Below are 16,479 nucleotides of genomic sequence, written 5' to 3'. Positions count from 1 at the left end.
TGAGCTCCAAGCTGGTGCTAGGTCATGATAACAGGTAGGGTAAGGAAGAGCTTCTGCAATAGTGATGCTCCCTCATTTGGGTTTACCCCTGAGGGCATAGAAATCCCTGTTTCCTTCTCCTGAGATGGTGTTTGGCAGTCCCACAGGCTTTTGCTGCAGGTCTGCTCCACACCATTTCTGTCTGTCCATCCTGATGGGTGGGCTGCAGGGTGGAGTAGGAACTGCAGAGAAGGTTGTGGGCTGCCCAGACCCAGGCCAGGATCTGACTGCCATTCAGGGTTGAAATACTTTTTTCTTGGTATCTGAAATATTATTTCAGTGCTTTCAGTTGTCTGCCTTCCAAAGATGGTTGTGTAAGGTAATATCAATCTGCTCAATTGTTTATTTGTTGTTTTGTTTTGTACCTTCTATGAGAACGTTCATTTTAAGTGTCCTCCTCCTCATGGCTTCTGTAGCAGTAACTAGCAAATTAGTTCAAATTCTTCCAATCTGAAGTTAGTTCACAGAAAGACATTCTTTGTCGTTAATATCCAAGAACTAACCAATTCCAAATTATATTAAAGTGGAAATGACTCAGATATAGTTAGGGAGACATGCAAAATTCCTTGTGGTTAAAGGGCACTGTTATCTTAGAATTGTGCATACATAAAAATCAAACGTGTAACTGAACCAACAATCTTGACTATGCCACCTTTAACCAGGAAACATCTATTTCTACGCAGGTATTTTTGGACCTAAGAAAGGATCTAAATAACTTAAAGGAAATTGGGTAGAGAGATTCTACTTTTTTTTCCTCTGTTGCTTTAAATTCAGCATGGGTGTGGTAATTACTTCACAGAGCAATTCTGCAGATTATCTAAATGACTTTGACCATATGTAGCAGCACATGAAATATTTATAGCTAAGTAGAGAACTAAAATGTAAAGGATTAGTAGGAGACATAAGCTGTCAGAGTAGATGAATATCTTCTAAGCGAATAGACTACATGCCTACAGCTTAATGTATATATATACATATATATGTATTTATTCCCATTTGTTTCTGAACTTCCTTTTGTATTAACAATTGGAAAAATTTTGAGAACATTTTTTCCAAACCTAGGAAAAATAAGTTATAATGAATAATTTATTTGCTAAAATTCTTTTGGTTTGCCAGTTCATGGCTTGTCTATGAAGTACTGGTATTTTTGCAGAAATGCATTATTAATTTAAAATGTATCATTAGGTGTTCTTGTGATATTTTATTACAGAAAAGTTGATGCTGTTTGGAAATATGATTGTGGTACTTTTCTGATGATGAAGGGTCTAGAGGGCAAGACATATGTGGAGTGGCTGAGGTCACTTGGATTGTTCAGCCTAGAGAAGAGGAAACTGAGAGGAGACCTCATGATGGCCTGCAGCTTCCTCATGAGGGGGAGCAGAGGGGTAGGTGATGATCTTTGCTCTCTGGTGACCAGCAAAAGGACCCAAGGGAACAGTGTGTTGTGACAGGGAGGTCCTGGACTTTAGGAAAAGGTTCTTCACTGAGAAGGTGGATGGGCACTGGAACAGCTTCCCCAGGGCAGTGGTCACAGCACCAAGCCTGACGGAGTTCAAGAAGCATTTGGACAATGATTGCAGACATATGGTTTGATTTTTGGGGTGGTCCTGTGTGGAGCCAGGAGCTGAACCTGATAATCTTTGTGGGTCCCTTCCAACTCAGGATATTCTATGATTCTGATTTTATATTTGAAGTCTCTTCTTTACACATTACTTAAATTCTTCATTTTTGATAGTTCACTGGAGTATGTTCATGAAAATTAACTGCATAAGGGACACAGGGACACAGAGGTCTTCAAAGTAAATTCAAAAAGTTTAATAAACTGCCCATGAAGTTTTTTGTGTGTGTGTGTGTGTGATTTTGTTTTGTTTTGTTTTGTTTTCCTGACTCAAATTTAATGATGAAAGCACCCCTGAAACATATTGTGGTTTCTTGGAAAAATGAGAAAAGTTGTTCTTGATTTAGATTTTTTACTAAGTGACTACTTCTGGAAATCTTTTGTGCAAAACCAAATATTTTCAGATTCTGCTTTATGGTTCATTGGTACACTATACAGTCCAGATTTTTTAACAAGGAGTACAGTCATCCATGTTGTATTTCTTTGCTCATTTTTTTTTCATTTAATTTGTTATGATATTCAAATTTCTACAAGCAGATGAGTTTTTCCCCTTTCTCCTGAGCCAGCTGGGACAAAGAAAAGCATACATTTGACAAGAGGTTTTATATACTGTTTTAAATGAAAAGTTTTTTAACATTAATTTACAAATAGAGAAATACACACTTGCAGGTATGCTGATGAAGATATTTATACAGGTATGCAAGAGAACATAGATAGGTGAGCAAACCATAATCCTAACATACTTTGGCTTGCATGCTGTCAGGTCTTGGTATAAAGTCAGTCGTTTACTACACATGCACAGGTGAGGTTAGGTTATCATTAACAAAGGTTAAGTTATCATTAGTTGGCTTATATTGTTAGCTCCTTTCATTTCCTCAGTGCTTTGTCAAGTTCGTAGCAAGCCCTATAAGAGTGGGATCCTTTTAGGACTCCTTGGAGTCATTTTTAAGGCTTGACTGGGAACAGATACTGAAAAAAAAAAAAAAAAAAAACAAAAGAATCCTGACTTGCAGTGGTAGAAATAAGATAAGGAAATACTTTCTTAGAAAGTGGTGCATAAGCCTTTCTCTGCTGTTGTATAAAATATGACTGAAAACTGTGGTAGGCCTGAATTCCCTATGGGGACAAAAGATCTCCACATTACTCACATTAGTGGTGGCTGACATGGTACATACTTTAGCGCTTCATGGCTACAGAGCTCCTTGCTTACATTGAGGCCAGGTATATTGTGCTGCTCACCCCACATCTTGTCCTATGCTGCATGTCCCATGCAGTGCTACAGGCTTAGGGGAGAGTGGCTGGAAAGCTGTGCAGAGGAAAAGGATCTGGGGGTGCTAATTGATGCTTGCCTGAACATGAGCCAGCACTGTGCCCAGGTGACCAAGAAGGCCAATGGCATCCTGGCTTACCAGGGAGGTGATTGTCCCCCTGCTCTGGTGAGGCCGCACCCCTAGTACTGTGTTCATTTTTGGGCCCATCACCACAAGAAAGACATTGAGGTGCTGGAATATGTCCAGAGAAGGGCTACAAAACTGGTGAAGGGTCTGGAACACAAGTCCTATGAGGAGCGGCTGAGGGGACTGGGGTTGTTTAGTCTGGAGAAGAGGAGGCTTAGGGGAGGCCTTATTGCTCTCTACAACTACCTGAAAGGAAGTTGTGGGGAGCTGGATGTCAGCCTCTTCTCGCAAATAACTAGTGATAGGACTAGAGGGAATGGCCTCAAGTTGCACCAGGGGAGGTTTAGGTTGGAAACTGGGAGACATTTCTTCTCAGAAAGAGTACTCAGGCATTGGAACAGGTTGCCCAGGGTGACGATGGAGTCACCATCCCTGGGGGTGTTTAAGGAAATGTTGGACTTGGTATTTAGGGACATGGTTTAGTGGGTGACATTGGTAGTAGGGTGATGGTTGGACCAGACGATCTTGGAGTTCTTTTCCAACCTTAATGATTCTATGATTCTATTTGCTCTTTCAACTAATTGTATTTTAAAAGTACAACAAGACAAAAATGCAATAGCTGTTCCTGGAATAGCTAAAAAGTCCTTCTAAAGACCTGATATTTAAAATATTGATATTTAAAAAAATACATTGGTTATTGAAAGCCAAAAGAAAATTGTAACCAGAGCATCGTCCTTTTGGAAAGTTTAATTTGAAATCCTAAAGAAAATTAAATATTACACTGATTAGGTAGCTTTTTTATTCTCCCATTTTATATCTTTTTGGACTGCAAATTAACTGTGGAATGCCAAGTGCTACTGTAACAGGAACAGCTGCAAAGATTTATGCATAGCATTTCGTCTGCATTACTGTGTAAGTTTATTAGCTTCAAGGTTCCTTTTCAATGTTCACAAGTCAGGGTAGGGTGAAAGTATACTCCATTCACAGAGATAAAGAATCCTTCCTCAAAAGTGGCATCAAAATTAAAAATGCTTTTAATAACGACTTCACCAATTAATTCCTCCTTTCCCAAGTATACAATGAAAATCTCTGAAGATTAGATTTAATTTATGGATTGAACTCCATAGTTAGAGGTGATTTCTCTGCCACTCTTGCAGCAGCTTTGGAAAGATATTAGTATTTATAATTTCTCTTTATCTACTGTTCTTGCACTGATTTAGTGGTTTTACCATTTTCTTTGTCCTGCACTCCTATAAGAGAGTGGAGTCATTGCTTCATAGTACCTCCTCATACCCCTTCTCCTGCAGAAACAAGAATTTTTAAATATGTCTGTGGCCTTTCAGACTCACCATAGGAAGTTATGTTTAGTTAAGCATACCATAAAGGTAGAAGCACAGCACAAGTCTGTATGATTACTGGTAGTTGCAACAGTTCCCTAGCAGTAGCAGAGGGATCAGATGAAAAATATGAATTATTAAATAAGTACCATCCAAGATGATTGACAATCTGAGATACTTGGGAAAAAAAAAAAAAAAAAAAAAAGGTTAATTTTTAACTGAGTATATTTTCATCAAAATGGAAATTTAATTAAAGGGTGAGTTTAGAGAACACCATAAATCAAAACTGTGGAGACATAACTAAGACAATAACATTTTTAAAATCTATTTTTCAACCTTTCACAGAGGAACTGGAGGGATCCATACCATCTCTTTTTCCAGATTACGTTGTATTATTTTAATGACAAATTTAATGTTTCACACTATTACCTTGAAACCAACCCACCACAAAAAAAAAAAAAAAAAAAAAAAAGAATAAGGAAAAGGAAGTATTGTTCTTATATTGCAGATGTACAACTGAAAACAGAGGATAAAATTACTTTGAGTGACAACAAATTGTGGTAAAAAAGAGAAATTTAATGATTTAATGCAAGTTTTCTGTGACTCAAGTGTATATTCTACTAGCAAGCAAAATCTTTTCCTTAGTGTTTAAGATTAAACTCCTTCATGATGAAAGAGTTTGCCCATCTAGGATTAAGTATGATTTTTATATGAATGATGAGTGGGGAGTAAAAAAAGAATTAGAGACAAAACACTAACCAGTAAAGCGAGGCTTTAAAAAAAAAAAGCCAGGTATTGCATTTTAATACTGAGTTGAAAGTAGTCTGGAGTAGTGGTAGGATTGAAACATGTTTGTTTATTTGCATGTCAGGTTAAAATTAAGCCCAGTAAGATAGTTTCAACAATCTTCTTTTCATTCCAACAATCACCTTGTGTTTGCTTGTCATCCTGATGAAATAAGCACACATTGGGAAAAAGGAACATTTATGAGAGTAAAAAAAGAAGTAAGTGAATGTGGGATGCAAGATAAACAGGAAAGTGCAAGAGTTAAGCTGTCTGTCTTTGAGTTATTTGAGTTACAGCTAGAAAGTTCTTTGTTTCAGCAAAATCAGCAAAATACCTAAGCTTCTGTATAAGTGTGATAGCAAATACTGAAAATGAGACAATGAAACATAAAAGTTTTAGGGAAGTTTCATGACAAAACCATTTACTACGCTTTTTTTTTTCCTGTATTAAATGTAATGAAATGTAACCTTTACTGTGTTCCATTGAAACCTGGAAAATCAATTTCTTGTTCAAGAAATTTAGAAATACTGAGAAATTGGTTCAAGACTAATTAAAATATGAGCAAGAGAATAATTTCTTTATAATTACAGTTGAGGCTTTGAAACTAGCCTAGGAGTGAAGGGAAAGAACAGTACCTGAATACATCATCTGAGATTTTGAAAAGTTCCTGCCTTTTCAGTTATGTACATATTTGTTAACTTTGGGGGAAAGAGTGAAAAAGAAAATCAAGAGTAATGCTATTGTCTAAAGACTAATATCATGATGCTATATATTCCAGATCTGTTGCAGAAGCCACAGAGGTTGATCTCAACATGAGAGTTGGATTACATACAGGAAGGGTACTTTGTGGGGTCCTGGGTCTCCGAAAATGGCAATACGATGTCTGGTCAAATGATGTGACTTTAGCCAATGTAATGGAAGCTGGAGGGTTGCCTGGGTAAGTATGAGGAACAAAAAACAAACAAATAAACAAAACATATAAAAAGAATCAGATACCTGTACAGGTGAGGAATTTATTTCCTTCTTTGCAAAATTTGCAATGTAATCGCTATTGATAAAAAGGATTAAGGGTTTTGTACAGTAGGAATAATCATTGCATTATATGATGTCTCCTGTGGAAGTGTCCAAATGATCTTAAGATTCATGTTAGTAATAGATTAGATTAGAAGTAAAATGTTAAGAAAAAAAAAGAAGAAAAAAGGATTTTTCTTAAACATGCACATAAACCTGCAGCCATTCCATGAAGCACGTCTTAGAATTTGAAGTACTCCTTGGGTGTCCTTGGACTCAATTTAAATGGACACTGTTCATTTTCACAAATGTGCTTAGATGTGCTTCTGTATGCAACTTGCATTTGGACTGGGATCTACCAACTTCTGTTGGATATTTGTAAGATTATGATTTGCTGAACAGGAGGTCAATGGAACCTCTTAATTTTTTGGTTAAGTGAATTTCTATTTGCTGAATATGTCTCTCTGAGACAATTTTGGCAGTGTGTTTTTGTATGTTCTTTACCTTGAGGGTTCCCAATGGAAAAAAAATAAAATAAAATCTGAACATATTTAATAGAGAAGAGCAGTAATAGCTTTGCAGATATCTTCCTGGAAGACGTTTCAAATATAAGGGTTCCTTCAGGAGGAAATGTGAAGATAGTTTTGGGGATAAGCAAACTCAAAAATAGAATCACAGAATCATAGAATCATTAAAGCTGGAAAAGACCTCCAAGACCATCTGGTCCAACCATCTCACTACCACCAATATCACCCACTAAACAATGTCCCTAATAGTGTCAAAGATGGCTGTGCTGCCAAAACAAAGTGGATTAGAAAGCTGCCTTAAAACAGCGTAAGTAAATGGAACATGTCAAAGCTGTGAAGAGAAACAGAAAGAGAAGAACAAGGAGTTTCTTCTTTATGTACATGAGAGACTTGGAGTGTGGAGCCGCAAGTTTCAAACAGCAGTCTGTTTTTCCAAGCAGGCAGTGAGGTAAACACTTAAATCCATGCAATGTGAAAGATGATGCGCAGACTTCCACTTTCTACAAATCATTAAGTCTGCAAGGATTTGGACAATCTGCAGTTACTGTTTTGCTCATTCAGCTCACGTTTAGAAAAAGCATTTAACAGAAATATTTTTGTGATTTTTTGGCTGCAAAGACAGAGCCCATTATGATCTTTTGCATGAGTCTATCACACTAGCAACTACCTAGTAATATATCTTAGCTTTGAAGAACAATGTCTTATTTTTCTCTCCAGGAAAGTTCACATTACAAAGACCACCTTAGAGTGCCTAAATGGGGACTACGAAGTAGAACCAGGATATGGACATGAAAGGAATAGTTTCTTGAAGAAGCATAATATCGAAACCTATTTCATTGTGCCATCTCATCGGAGGAAGGTAGGCTCCACAAATTCTAGCTTGTTTGTGGCATGTTTTTTGTAGTTTAACAACTGTTCTATGATAGTCTGAAACAGAGGCAATACCAGTATTTATTGTTTCTAAAAGCTTTTAAACTCTTGTAGTTAGATCTTTTGGTTTTGATTGAGGCAGGAACACGAAAAAAGCTAACCTTGTACATTACATAGAAAAGATGATTATTATACTTTTGAAGTTTAAAATTAAAATAACTTTTCACTTAACCCACAAAAAAAGAAAGCTTTTGGTTTATTCAGATTCTGTAATCATTGTATTAGAAATGATATGGTATGTTAGTCTAAAATGTAATTCATTCCTATCTTCCACCTCCATTCAAAAGGATATTTCTGAACATTAATGCTGGCAGCCTGGCTATTTTTTCTTGCTCTTTAATTCCCATATTTCCATGACATTTTACTCACACCCTCCTAACTCTTTCTACAACCACTCGTGATAGTGGTCACTCTTTTGTTAGGCCTTGAGGAGTCCCTACTGAATAGACGCAGAAAAAAAAAACTAGTATTTACAGACTTGTCATGCCCGTAGCAGAAGAGACAGTGAAATGAATTCAGCAGTAACCGAATTAACATTCCCTGGAAGTCTGGAAAAGTTGCCATGTTGCCAAGCTGTACAACACAAGCCTTTTTATCTAGGTCAGGAGAAGAGGCTGGAGTCAATCATCCGGCTTTCAAATGTATATATCAATCTACCGTAGATCAGGTATTTATGCTCAAGCTGAGTAAATTTTCTAAGATTACTTCAACAGAGAATATATTCTCTGTCCAAAACAGACAAATCGCTGCAGTGTTTTCTCCTGCTAAGCTGAGCTGCTCATGACAAATTCAACATCATTTCCCTTCCTTGCTCTGCCACCTCAGACTCCCACAATGTTTTTGGTGATCCCTTTCCTATCCTAGCTGCCCCTTCTCCTAGATTTTGTCAGGTTCCCCTCTCTTTTCAGTACATTCCGTTTGTAAGACACTCAGAGAATTACTGGGAAAAGAGAAGTAAGTCAGTGATGGTGGAAGGGTCTGCTCTTTTCTTTCTTTTGGTGGAGAACAGAAAATGGAAAGTGTGGGAAGAGTAAGATTTTAGCTCATTTGAGCAGGAACTTCACTTCTTAGATGATGCTCAGGATTTAGCCACGCCTGATAGAGATGGATGTGACACCTCATTCTAGCCAGATTTTCAGAATAAGGAGAGAGTCCCATCAGTGCAATGGTAATTTCTTGAGTCGCAGTGAAGTTGGTGATAGTTAGTGACCTTCAAGCAGGTTCATTCACAGTCACACCTTTCTTCCTCAACCAGTTACTGAGTGCACCTCAAAAGTAAATGCTGAAAAACTAAGTTTCATCCAATTGGTATGTCCCAACAAAAACAACTAAGCAATGATCCTATTTAGGACAGTCTGTTTTTATACTACAAAATAACTTCTGTGACATCAGTAGGAGTCTTGAAAGTCCCTAATCATAATTTAAGCATGTTCAGTTTGTTCCAAACTTCTCCATATCAAATGATGCTTATCTTAAACGTTATCTGCCCTAACATATTTATTACTCTTTATCTCAGCCGGACAACTCAGAATACAGACTTTTGCACACATATTTTCCGAGACTCTGCCCAAACAAGTTTAATTCAGGGATTTGACCTTTAGAGAGAAATTTTAAAATACAAGTCTCAAAGTAAGTACAGAAACAAAAAAGATGAGGTTTTGAAGTGAATTCAAAGCTCCATGCTTGAGGATGTTAGCTAATTTTCCATTAACATGTGTTTGACAAAAATGTAACCAGGGAAAAATAGATCATCTTGAATTCCAGGTCAGCAGTCAGGTTCCTGGTCTGAATTTGATGATCTGGGGAGTTTTTCTGGAAAGTCTGGGAGTCAAGTCACCAGAGAATTCTGATTCTGATGATGAAAGCTACTGCTGCTTTATACCAGAAGGGTTGAGGCAAGGGTGTTTTATTATGTGCTTCCTCTAAAGCGTCTTGTTACTGGAGAGATAGAATATCCTTGTCTGCTCTGATAATCACACGATCTCATGTTTTGTTCTTCTGCTGGTATATATGATTAGACTCCTTTTTACATAGTATGAAAGAAAATAGGTCGAAAATCAGTGGGCTAAATTCTGTTTCCATTTTCAGTAAGAGGTTTTTATTGGCTTTCTTGAACCCAGAATTAGTTTCTAAATTAACCAATCTCTCCTCCTGACAAAAAAAAAAAAAAAAAGTATGTTGCTGATTGCTGCTACATTTGTTTGTCTTGTTTTTCTGCTGTTTTGACTCCTAGAGCATTATGTATCATTTCATAATACATAAAAAAGGCAGTAAATGCATCTATAATGCATCTATTACATATAGACACTGTATTCTCTCAACTGCACCGATTGAAGAATTTCTAAGAATAGAATCTTGACATTCACATATTAAAGTAAATGAAGCCAATGCATGTTTAATGTGCAAAGATGAGAGCTTACATGTGAGCACCCATTCCTTGTTGTTTGCAAGGCTGCTGAGAAACTGCTGGTGACTGCTGAGAAACAACTGATCAGTTTGTCATCAGCTACATAAACTGAATGCCATGTTACCCTGGGTGTCACTGATGGATTTGTAGAAGTGACAGATGCTGCAGTACAGCTTGGCTGACATCAGCTCTGGCGTTCATCAGTACAGTGTCAGCCAAACTGGCAGAAAGAAACACTTCATGAATTTTACAGATACAGACAGTCTTCTCCACTGGACTCAGAACAATCAGTGCATCACTTTGCTGTTTGTCACAGTATACTACAGCCATCCCCAGTCTTTGTACACTTGCATTGGACCACAAGATACTAATAAATACATTTGTAATAGACTATTTAGCTGTAAGATAAACACCTGCCATATCCCCTCCTACCTTGATTCAGTCATTAAGCCTTCAGAGATGTAGAAACAGAGGACTGGCCCTGAAGCACAGACAAGATCTAGTACCTGTAGGTGAATTCAGTTATCTGCTGGTTTAGTATTGTATTCCTTCCTATGGAGCCTCATTAGCTGAAATGCAAACACATTTTTCATTCTTTATGCATCATCTCTGAGATTAATATGAACTGACTGTAGCAGGGATGATTCCAAGAAGAATTAAAATCAATATTATCAGCAACAGATGGCCAAGAATCTGTTGAACTTGAAAGATAAATAGACTTTTTTATTATTAATATTTATTTAGAAGACACATACCCCACATTTTCCCTTATTTGATGTGCCAGAAAGACAGATCAACTAAGCTAAGAACGAGAACAGTATATAAAGACTCATTCATGTACCAATTACATTTAAAATGTGAACAAACTATAAAATGTTCCCAATTATTTTAATCGTTTATTCAGTCAACTGACAACCAAAATTTTGTGATCTGATATGATTACTAGAATGGTGTATAAGCTAAAACGTGAGAGGGAACTTAGAAAAGACCCCTGAGGGTATTCCTTTCTTTTTGTTGTATTCAAGTCTTTTATTTTGGTAGAGATTATATTAGTCTATTATTATTACTGTTATTTACTGTTTGCTATTATTACTATTATTTATTGTTTATTTTTATTATTTAGCAACAATTATGCATGTTTGACTGGATAACATTCAGCTTCTAAACTCACTTAGATAGTTTATCAGATTTCCAAAGACATAAAGATTTTTTTTTTCAATGAAATTCAAACTTTTGGTCACCTTTATTTAAAATCTTACATAAATATGCTTTTTAAATATATACAAATACAAAATTATATAACCCAACTAGAAACAAAGTTTCTAGTTCTGAAAAACTAACACATTTATTTTAAATGACGTCTATTATTTCTTTATATTGTATATAGTTTCTAAGCCATATAGTGGTATGACCAAAATATTGCACTGAGACAAGATTTGAAAAATTTGATTTAAGTAACTAGCCACAACAACTAGTCTCAACACATATATGAAAATCTTCATCTAATCTAGTTAGAAAAATTGATCTCTTTCTGATACATTAAATATTCACAAATACATACTCTATGCTTTAGATACATGGACATTCTTAGTATCATCAAACGTCTTAGCTTTCTGAAGTATAGTAAATATTACTCTGTATATGGATGTTATTAGAGGGGAAACAAAACAAAACAAAACAAAACAAACAACTAGGCCAGATCCTGTCAATCTCAGAGCCCCTTCTGGGAACTTTATATTCCTGCTTAGGCCCAGCTAAATAATTTCACTGTTGATTCCTCAGTAATCTCTCTCACTAATCCTGTTCTAGCTTTCAAATTGTGTGCTTGAAATTCAGTTTAAATTTCTTTTAACAGAACGGGTCTGTTTTTCAATAGAATTCTTTCTTTTTCATTGGCAGCACCAGCATTAGGCAAAGTATCTTTGCACCAGTTTTATGGCTGGCATAGTAGGCTCACAGATGCTCAGCTCAGTTACAAGCTTAACCTAGTCTACTTCACTAGAACTATTATTCTCCTGCAGTGTAACACCTCTTAAGATTTGGCTATGTCTGCAGTGATAGCCAGGTGGATTTTTCTTGGGCTTACTTACTTATATTTTCTACATTAATTCACTCTCTACCTGTGTCCCTCTAATTTTGAAAAAGCACATTATTTTCACTAGATGAGAAACCAGCCCAGCCCAGACAATTAAGCACATTTCCTGAGGTACTTCTCTGGATAGCCAAGCAGTGGTAAGAAATTACGAAGTTTTTCTAAGGAGAAAGATTTCTCAGAACGTGTAATTGTTTCCATTTACAGAAGTGGGCCTGCCATCACTGTTAGTCATTGCCAGCTTAAGGGAACCTGCTTCACTTGAATAACTTTGCCAGGTCAATATGGCCTTTGCCAGGTCATATTTGCAAATACAAATAATGCCACAGACCATTAATGGTAGGCAATAGAGATGTTTCCAAAAAAAGGGGGACTATAAAAATTATGAAAATCATAGATAAATTCTATAGATACATTTTATAAATGATTCCTATATATTCATAAATGTATCATGGATTCTACAGCATACCTTGACTGTAATGACTAATTAGCTTGATAGGTTGCTAAACACCACCTGCAACATTTCTACTAATGTGTTAGTGAGTTATGCACCAACTAACTGTGTATTCAAATACATTTGTTATGTTTTATTTGTGGCAATGTAAATCACACATTGTCTGCATCTATTATTTGAATAGTACATGTGATGGTTGTTCATGAAAAGTGAGTACACCATCTGTTCACATTTTGGAAACTAGCTGTACAATGAATGTAATGAAAAATAAGTTTGAAATATTAAAAGAGAGAGAGAGAGAGAGAGACATTATATTTACAACTTCTCTGTTCAAATATTTCTCTGAAGGGGCTGACATTTATCCTTCCTACCTTACCTTGTACATACAAAGACATGCCAGGCAGTCTCAGAAAACCCCTTCTTTAGCTTGGACAGCCATAACATATTATCTGAAGTCTCTGAGTAATGCTATGACCACTCTGAAAATCACAAGTAAAATGGTTTACAACCTTTCTGAATACTTGTCTAGTTATTCAGCTGGAAGTAGATGACAGAGTGGAAGGGTGTTCTGTCTCCCACCTATTTTGCTGCAGTGAATCTGCAGTAAAATGATCTAAAAACAGTGCTAAAATTTCTATTTTATTTTTGTCCAAAAAATAATTATGACCAAACCCAAATACCAGTAGTTTATTTGAAAAGAGAACTTAATGCAATAGTTGAAGAAGAGATCACTTTTGTCAGTCTTAAGATTTTAGGAAAACTTTACCGAAAACCTAAAAGTTAAAGAATCCTCTTAATAAGCACACACAGCTCAGGAGAATTCTTTGGAAAGTACTGTTTAAAATGTAAAAATTCTTGTAAACATTAGAAATCTATAGTGCAGTTATCTACAGCACATACTTGTGGCATAATTTATTGTGAAATACGGATGGATTTGACAGCTCAAAGGTTGATCATTTAATTTCTTTGACTCATGATCTGCCTATTAAGGCAGAAACTCTTTCTGCACACCTGAGATTCATTCTGCATGACAACAGGTGCAAGAAAAGTGGCAAAGACTGTCATATCATTGTCATATCTACCATAAACAGATGTGATTTTACATTTCCTATATTGCAGTCCTCTCACCAACGAGTAGCTGGAAAGTAAACAAATTTTCTATCACTTTGTTGCTTGAAAAGGCAGTATTTTTGACTTGGAGCCCAATATCCTCCTTTACTATTAATCAACATAACTTTGTTCCATGAAACAAATGATCTGCCTTCAATATTAAAATAAATCACTAGGCCCCATACTTTTCCACCACAAGCAACAGGTTTTGTCTGCTTATGTCTTTCTTCTAGCTGATTTGACATTTTTCCCCAGTCTTGAATTATTTTCATGTAATAGCACAGAGCAGACAAAACAGATTGCTTCATGATTGCTTTTGTGCTTTGTATAGATGAAATACTTAGTAACTACATATGCTTACCTTCTGACTTAATCTGTAAATCACTTTCTTTCATGTATTAATAATATTTTCTTCTTAAGTGAAGTAGTTTGATGTGTATGATCGATGCATTACTACAGCATTTCACAGCAGGTTGTTAGACTTTGTCTGACTTGTTTTAAAAAGTTCATCTTAGCAAGGAAAGATTCTCAATACCCTCTAAAGTAGATGCTGAAAATTTTCTAATCATCATCATGTGAACAATAAAAAAAAAAAAAAACCTAAAGGACTAAATTGAGTGAAACAATGGGTCTAAAATTACTGCAATTATTTATTTATTTTTATTATTTTAATTCAAACTGAAGTTCCATTTATATTTGTAGGACATTTCCTTCTCTGTAAATTTGATTGAATAAGTCTGTTTAGGTCTACATGGACATGCCACACAATTCTCTAATTTTTCTTTTTTTTTATTTTCCAACTGTATTATATTTGTGTTTTCCACAGAGCACTTATGGCCCAAGAAATCCATCCATATGTCTAGAAGTTCCCTTGGACTTTTTTGCATCTGTCTCTACTTAAAATGTCCTGTCCACATTGTCTCAAGAAAGTCTTTGTGATCATTATGCTTTGCCAGCTTTCTGAACTAATTCATTCTGAGGATATTTTGACATTAGTGGCATATGTTTACTATCCCTTTTGAAGTGCTAGAATTTCGATTCCTGCTCTAAGTAGTAAAAGAATAAGAGATCTTTACAGCTAACACAGGGCATGTGAAAACTCCAGCTACTCAAACTCTCTCCTTTGATAGCATACAACACGCAAAAATATGTTTGGCAAAAGTGGTCTAACTTTAAATGCACCTGAGTGCCTAATTTGGGGTAGACACTAGGCACACATTGAGGATTTCTGTTTTCAAAGTGATGCTTGCCTGCAGCTGCCATTGCTGTCATGCCTAGGAGAGTCCAGCCTGGTCTGTACTTTGAATGGCTGACAACTCCTGCTGAGGAACTTAACTAAGAGATTTAAATGCCTAACTTGAACATTTTAAGTTTTAACACCCCAGTTATACCTTAGCAGAATTGTTTTAAAAGATAGACACAGCCTTTTGATGGAAGCTCTAGCTTATTTCTAGTTGTTGGAATATACACACCCCAACACTGGAAGTAGACAACATGTGCTACCACCCAGCAAAACAGTGTGCTACTCTAGATCTTCAGGACTGTTCCTGCAGTTGCCATGAAGCTGCTACAGCATTTACGATTTCTGTGAATGTATTTTGAATGTCATTGGTATCTTCTTTCCAGTGCTGTTTAAGCACTGTAGCTGAATATAGTCAGGGGAACAATGGTCTGCTGCTGTTTCTGAGAATCCCAGATAAGCGTCAGTGAATCCCTTACTGGAGTATCACATGAGATTTAAACACTGGGGTGTTTTCCCAGAATTTTAATCAGTAATTTTTGTTTCCTGTGTACTTAAAAATGCTCACAAAGCTGTAGACAGTCAGGCTGCTTTCAGAGTGCTGTTAATCCCAGCTCTTAACCTTGTTTGCTGACTGCTTTGCAGCACATAAGCAGCCTTTCTAAAATTATGAAGCAAAGGAACAGTGAACAAAACAAAAGGTGATCCCAAGGGTTAAAAAAGGAGTGTGAAAGTAAAATGCATTGACAACATGAGCTAGAACAAGAATGCTGCAGTCCAGCTTTCCTGTAATACTGTCCTGGAGCAAGTTCAAGGAAAAGGCAGAGTGAAAGATGTTTTGTTTGTTTGTTTGTTTCATTTTTATTTGTTTTGTTTGCTTGCTTATCTTAAGTCTGTTTTAACAGACTGCACTGCATTTCTTGCCATTATCAGAGGCTTACAGCAGAAGGTGACCTTACTGAAATGCTCCGCTCAAAAGTTCACTGTGTAAAAAGTGTTGTTCTGCAGTAAAAAGAATAATAATTTAAAATAAGGGACAAGATTTGTGAGATGAAAGTGAGAGAGCTCCTTTGTTTGTGCTTTTTTATGCTGTATATATAAGAGTAGAACGGAAAATCTCCAGGCCCAGTGCAGAATCCATAGGTCCTGCAACTATCAGACGCAAAAAAAAAAAAAAAAAAAAAGTATAAAATTATCCATGATCTAGGAACTGCCATTGTGCCCTTCTTGTGTGTATTGCAATGTCTTTTGCATGTTTAGGGTCTTGACCAGCCATGAAGAATAGAAGATATATGTGTTCCACACATTTTCATAGCATTGCACAGTACCTGGATTTGGAAGGGGCCTCTGGGAAGTGTGTGGTCAACCCCCCTGCTCAAATCAGGGTCACCTTCACAGCTAGATCTGCTTTTGAAATTACAACAGGTTGCTCAGGACAGAAGCATCCAAAAGATGCAGCAGTTTGTGCAGTAGTTCACTCAGAATGACATGAAGAAGGGGGCCCACAGTTGACTTCAGATGATTTTAACTG

The 16,479-nt window shown here is 36.4% G+C and overlaps 1 protein-coding gene across 1 annotated transcript in view; it reads left to right on the top strand.

Moving 5' to 3' along the window:
- The window catches only part of ADCY1 (adenylate cyclase 1), a 165,080-nt gene that overhangs the window by 99,109 nt on the left and 49,492 nt on the right, over positions 1-16,479 (top strand). The window contains exons 6-7 of the mRNA XM_035549896.1: positions 5,956-6,114; positions 7,433-7,574. Coding sequence (XP_035405789.1) covers positions 5,956-6,114; positions 7,433-7,574 — 301 coding nt within the window. The remainder of the gene's footprint in view (positions 1-5,955; positions 6,115-7,432; positions 7,575-16,479) is intronic.

The sequence above is a fragment of the Cygnus atratus genome, chromosome 2, assembly GCF_013377495.2.
Source record: "Cygnus atratus isolate AKBS03 ecotype Queensland, Australia chromosome 2, CAtr_DNAZoo_HiC_assembly, whole genome shotgun sequence".
In the NCBI taxonomy this organism is placed as follows: Eukaryota; Metazoa; Chordata; class Aves; order Anseriformes; family Anatidae; genus Cygnus; species Cygnus atratus.
This window is presented reverse-complemented; position numbering and strand designations above follow the sequence as displayed.